Source organism: Molothrus ater, chromosome 5, assembly GCF_012460135.2.
Source record: "Molothrus ater isolate BHLD 08-10-18 breed brown headed cowbird chromosome 5, BPBGC_Mater_1.1, whole genome shotgun sequence".
Classification (NCBI taxonomy): Eukaryota; Metazoa; Chordata; class Aves; order Passeriformes; family Icteridae; genus Molothrus; species Molothrus ater.
This window is the reverse complement of record NC_050482.2, coordinates 56,612,527-56,619,152: the sequence shown is the minus strand read 5'-3', so window position 1 is coordinate 56,619,152 and position 6,626 is coordinate 56,612,527. Positions and strand designations below refer to the sequence as shown.

At 37.0% G+C, this 6,626-nt stretch overlaps 1 protein-coding gene across 1 annotated transcript; it reads left to right on the top strand.

Annotated features, from left to right (window-relative positions):
* Positions 1-807: 807 nt before the first annotated feature.
* SYCE3 (synaptonemal complex central element protein 3) lies at positions 808-2,784 on the top strand. The gene is made up of 2 exons (XM_036404932.1): positions 808-1,006; positions 1,945-2,784. The coding sequence occupies exons 1-2, from the start codon at positions 898-900 to the stop codon at positions 2,112-2,114; spliced, it is 279 nt and encodes a 92-aa protein (XP_036260825.1). The 5' UTR covers positions 808-897; the 3' UTR covers positions 2,115-2,784.
* The last annotated feature ends 3,842 nt before the right edge of the window (positions 2,785-6,626 follow it).

The following is a 6,626-nucleotide window of genomic DNA, read 5'->3' as shown; positions in this document are numbered from 1 at the left end:
AAAGGGGGATGGCCGGTTAACCTCAGTTTTACCTCGTTGTACGAAAAGACACTTGGAACACTTAGCGTCCGAGGTCTGCCGCCGATTTACAATGCTGTAAGGCCACTACAAACCACCGGTCGCGTTCCTTCCGCACATACCGGCAATAAACCCCGGAAAATAGATACCCACTGAGTCTGAGAAATCATGGGATAAAAACTCTGCAGTGTGATGTATAAAGTCACTACACTGAAGCTCTTCCGTCTCTTTCTTCACAGTTCCGTCCCATCCATTGATGGTTTTCAGAAAAGGAAATTAAAGGCAATACTTTCTGTTACATTTTCGGTGAACACTAAGGTTCTAAAACTCTATTTTTGCCCCAAGCACTTTTACATCCTAGAATTTCATTCCCTACAACTAATCAGAGCTTAGGGAATCATAATCACTTATCTGCCTCTATGGTGACAGAACTTAGTGATTGTACTTAACCTGTCTGGTGCCTGCAATTGTGAAATAAATACTGGTTACAAATGGGGATTTTACAACTAACTTTGAAAATAAGGAGTTGCCCTGGGTCAGAGTATTTGGGAGAGAAGCTGGAAGACAACTGTAACAGGGTAATGAAGTTTGCTAGTGAAGAGTTTGACACAATGATCTTTTATTACTGATACCAAAAATCCTTTTTTTGCACAAGCACAGCATATTTTAGCTTATTCTTTCTACTAATTTCAAAATGAGTCACAAGTAATATGCAGCATACAGATGACCAGTAACCTTAAAGTCAGATTCTTACTGAATTCACATGTAATCTAAAAAGTATATGCTTTTATTTTTTATTGCTGTGTTACTTGGTCTCAACTATGAAAATCAACTCACTTTAGAGTAAAATAAAGTAGGAAATTCCTGGTTTCCTTATAGATGGCTGAATCAGAATCTCAGGAAGGAAACTATTATAACTGGGGAAAGATGGTGGAGAACATTAAAACAGATATGGAGGAACTTCTGGAGGAAATGGAAAAACTAACAGGTACAGGTCTTTATTAGGAATGATATGAATTTTTGTACTAAAAACACTGAAGATTTATTTTTATATTTATTCTGTAAACTTCTGTGTGATAGAAATGTAATTAAAACAATCACCATCAACTAATGCCCTCGTGTTCTTAATTGTGAAAAAGCGTACAAATAATTTAGGTGGTTCAGATGGCTCAGAATTAAAAATCAATAGGTGATGACGCATACTTAGTTCAGAGTGTTGGTTAAAAAAAGAAATATTACTAAGGTCTTTAATGTACAATTGTTAAAATATAGTCTATAAAATGAGACTTAATTCTAAAACATGGATACATATCACCTCTCAGATCAACGTACTATAGTGAATTCTTGGTAAAATAAAAGGGGGGAAGTAAGTAAGTGTACATTAGTGCATAAGTGCTAAAACTATTTGCTCAGTTTTATCAGATACTCATTATTTCAAAATCAATTCCATTATTTAAGGTACTGATTATTTCAAGATCAATTTCATTACTTAAGTTGTCCTTAAAATATTTCATCTCTGTCGCAATCTCCTTGATCTTATTCTTCCTCACCTAACACAAGCTGTAACCGGTCTAGAGGGAGGACTCCTTATATAATATTCATATATTTTAAAACACTCTCTTGACGCTTCCCATTTGATTACCTGTTTTGTTGTCATTTTTAGATGAAGTGTCCATCCTTGTTTCATAATTTACATCAGTGTACTTTCATTGTGAACTATTTTGAGACATTTATAAGAAGTAATACTGAACATTCTGTTTAATCTAGTATTACTGTAGGCAGTTTCTGTTTTATTTTCCAGCCTTCTCTGAGATCCCAACTGATAATAATTCATTTTATTAATTGAATTTGCTTATTGAATTTATTTATTGAATCAGTCATTGCTTTTTCCTGGCCAGAAAATAGTAATACATGTTGTGTTTGCAGTGCGTGCAACCTGGATGACTTTTGACTACACGGCCATCCAGACCAACCCAGACCTGTCCAACGCCATGCAGCACTCGGAAGATGTCTTCCTGATGTGCAAAGAGCAGATGGAGAAGAAATGGCAAGAGGTGCTACTGGAATCTAGAGGTGAAGGGGAAAAAAAAGAATAAATTGAACTTGGTCATGCTGCCAGAATGACATTCCTTGGAAAATCACTTAAGTCCTTTTTTCTCCCAGCTGTGGAGGTTTCACAGGCACTGTGGGAAATGGGCTTTCCTCTTGCTAAGTACTACTTATTTGTGAATGTCTGTGGAATTATTTTAATGAGATTACACATATAGCTTCATATAGTTGAGAGTAAAAGGCAGCAATGTGTGTATTTGCATAATGCCAATCAGTAGTCCCTGTAGAGTTTGCACACACAACTGACACACCCTCTGACCTTTTCCCTGGAAGATCATACTCCATGGTCAGCATAACTGAAATTCTTAGAAACCTGAACAAACTAGAGGGATGGTGAAGCTGCTATAGAGGACCACCCTAATGGCATTGTGCTAGCCCATGCTTTTCAAAAACTGAAGAATTGCTTACTTTCCCAAATGAAACACAGGTTAAATTCTAGATCTGCAGATAGATTTAGATGGTTTTATTTAGTATTATCATCTAGGTGTTCAATTACATAGTTTTATTATTTAGATAGATCATCTACAGTTGTTGCATCTTCTTCCATTAGATTTTTAACCATTTCTTTGAACTCATTTCCACAGAAAGATTGTTCCTCTCAAACCCTCTGAAGATGGCATGAAATAAATTTTTTTACCATTATAGACTGCAGTGAGTGTGGTGGCATTGCTGCAGAAAATACTAATCATGTTATAAAACATGCTTTTCTCCATACATTCTTACTGTAAAATATTAGAAAAGGACTAAAAAATGTCTTCTTTAGTCAGGATGTGGATTAAGAGCAGCACCTCATGGTTTCTGGTTTTACATAAATGAGTTATTTATCAGAGATGGAATTCACTGCACTAAGTTTTAAGGACCTTCCCTTTTATTAAAATCAGTCTCTTTTAACTAGAAAGTAACGATCATGCAGCAAGTGAGAACACCTCCATCTCCTCTGAAGAGGTAATGATTTAAATCACATCTAAATAATCCCTGAAAGTTTGCCAATGTTTAGGCTGTGTATTTCTTTGAGAGTGGTTGATCTAAATTCAGACAAAATGTTTATCCACTGAAGTAAAAAATATGCAGGCAATTTAACTTTGGGTGTTTGCTTTTTTTTTTTAATACCAAATATTTCTAGAGATACAAATGGTAAGAACAAACTTTGAACTCTACACTTGACATTCCCATGGGTAGATCTTCACTTCTCCCCAAGATTTTCTTTGCAGTTATGTGATGATTATGAGAGGAAAGTTAGGGATAGGCAGCAGTGCTTATTTCTAGAAAAACTATACAGCAAGATATTTATATTTTTACTTTGCTATTTTTATCCTTTATTTATTTACTGGGTTGTTACCATCTACCCTATTTCAGCCCCCCTCGAGCCTGCAGCAGAACCCAGATAGCCCACATTGCAACACCTTTATTTCTTGTCAGAGGGGTGTGTCCATGAATTTCCAGAAAAAATTAAGTGGAGTAACAGCCCCATCTAGTGCTCACATAACTGTACCAGTAAAATAGATTGCTGTCATCTCTTAACTCCCCAGCACCCATTTTCTGTGATGTGAAGTGTCAGCAGTTGTGTGGGGTGTAACACTGCAATGCTTTCACCATTCATGACACAGCAAAATTTACTGATCTTAGCTATGCACTGCACCTGTTGGCAGGTCAAGAGGCTGATGTCCAAGACTAACCTATCCAAGAGCCATCAAGTGGAGCCATAAATATTCTCAATACTCTGCGTTAGAGCATTGAGAATATTTTAGAGTATTGTTTCCATTAACAGTTTCTTACCAAGAAACAGATGAGACTTATACAAAGCTTCCTGTATAATTCTGATGGAAATTCTTCTGGTTCAAACTGTGCCCTTCTTTCCAGTGTAAAACAACTGAAAGAGTGCTGAAAGGAGAACATTTCACACTCAGGCATCTTGACCTTGTCAGAACGTGTCCTAGAGCTCTGTTTAGAATATTTATTTCATTTACTACTACTGCCCTCCAGTTCTTTATTATAGCCCAAATTACCTCAGAAAGGCTCAAGAATACATATGAGCTGTTTTACGTTTTAGCATATGTTCAAAATTTCAGTCCACATTCTTGCAGCAATTTTTCCTGAAATTGAATCTGTAACAGATTTATTATATATATTATATATAAAAAATATATAAAATTATATGTAAATATATCTATTTACGCATACTATTAAAATAATTTATTTTTTTTTCTGAACAAGAACTGTACCACAGGCACTACTGGCATGAAAATGGCAGTGTATAATTGATTAATTCTAAGGACCTTTGTGGTCCTACTCAAGTCACTATTTACAAGTCAAAACTTACAGCCAAACATTGAAGAATAATGTATTTTGACACTAGTCAGAAAATATCATGAAGCTCTGAGTCTTTTCTATCACATTTTAAAACCTTAAGATATCAATTACTCATCAGCTGGTGGTACTAAGTCATCAAGATCTATTTTCTGCTCAGTACATTGTTGTCCTGCTCTAGGACTCAAAATTCAGTCATAGCAGCCTTGCTCCATTATTGCAAACAGCACAAAACAGAAAGTTTAAGCTACCACTTATTTGACATGGCCTCCAAAATCTTCTCATCCCATTTACACCTGTGGAAGGATCCCACTGCCACTTGGCTCCAGCAGATGATTTTCCCTACAGCTCTGAGGACTTCAGAGCATGGACTTTCTCTCTACAGATTCTCTACAGAACCACAGCAGTGCTGAAGGCTCATTGGTTCTCCAAAAAGCCAAACCAGCAGAAAGCAGAATGATGTCTAAGGCCATGGCTTTGAACTCGGGATCTGCAAAGAGACTCTGTAAAAAATCCACAAGTCACAGAGTCAGACATCCACATCTGATTTCATAGGCCTCATAGCAAACTATGTAGCACAGGCTTGATTTCCAGAGCTTTTTCCAACAGAAAGTGTTTCACTTCCAAGGCACTTGTTGCACCTGTGTAGTTCTCCCACGGCAGCAACACTGTCTGAGACAGAAGCTTACAGTACACCTATTTCTCTCACCAGACTGTGAATGCCTTGTATTGCAATTATGTTCAAATGAAACCATGCACAAAGGAAGGCCTACAGAACTGTCTTCTTCCTTTCTTTATCCTCCTCAAAAGTTCACAAGCCACAGGGAATGTTTTTGCAGCACATTAGCTACTCCACAAATTCAAAATCCATGGAGCTAAATGTTTTTTTAAAAAATCAAACCAACACAACACAAACTAAGCTCTCATCTGAAATTCTGCTCGAGGCAAATAACCCATAGCCTTATTTACAGCACAAGCACCAGCTGCCAAGTGATATGACCCTCATTATTAAGCACCAGGTTTATATTTTTTTTTCTGGGAAATTCAGCTAAGAAGAGTCTAAGAGGCCTAGTAAAGGAACAACTTATGTACAGCCCAAGACATCTAAGATGCAATTTCAGTAAGTGCTTTAAACTTTGCTAGAGTTAAGCTTACATTTTCATAACCAGGTAACCGAGAGGGATGAAGTAGGTTATGTCAGTCACTGGCTTCTGTTTTATGCAAACATTCTTACTAGAGGCAGGACAGAAATAACAAATAGAACTCAATGCCAGGACATTACTTGCCTCTCTCTCTCACTTTCTCCATTCATTAAAAAAAAAAAAAGGCTAGTTAGGTACTTTTGTTAACCTGATTCAATCTGACCTACATTTTTGCAGAGATTAAGAAAATTGTCTTTAGCCTGTCAAATCTCTCAAGGAAAAACACCTATTGAAGGCAGTTAAAGTAGTTTTTATGACAAGTTCTGCAGTAACATTTCAGTATTTATGAATATCTTGCATCTCCTTATTATGGTGAAATTATCAACATCTCCTCAGTATGTCTGCACATTTAGTTTGGAGCAAAATTTAAGCCTAAAAAATTTATCCTGCTTAAGAATTTTTTTAAGGTACCATTACTTATATTTTCCTCACCTTATTGCATTTTGTGTCAAAACAGACATATTTCTTGATCTTCCAAGTGAAGATTTCTTCCTCAACCAAGCCTATGGCTTTCACTTCACAACCATTAAAAGGCTCCTAATCCCTTGCAATTCAGGCAGCTGTAAGCTTTGCAGCTCAGGCACCACTCAGCCTCTTCCCACCCTCCTTGTCCCCAAGGCAAAGGCAATAGGGTGCAAGGGCCCTTCCTCACCTCCCAGAAGCTGGAAGCAAAAACCTTTTGAGTGCAATTATGCCCTGCACTCTCCACTCAATTCCTGAAGAATAACAGGATTATTTGTTTGAGAAACAAATATGCTTATCTAGGATTTGGGCAACAGCAACTGCAAGACAGTGAGAAATGCTGGACTAGACAATGAAGGACACAAGATATGCACCCAGATTCAACAGCTGGAAGACAGCCAAATTTTAGGGAGAAACATTAAAACACCACTGATATTATAAGATAGCTAAGTACTTTGCCCATTAACACAAATGGCACAGGTACAGAGATTTTACTGGTTTGAAATAGAGTGGAGAAACCAGTCAAAC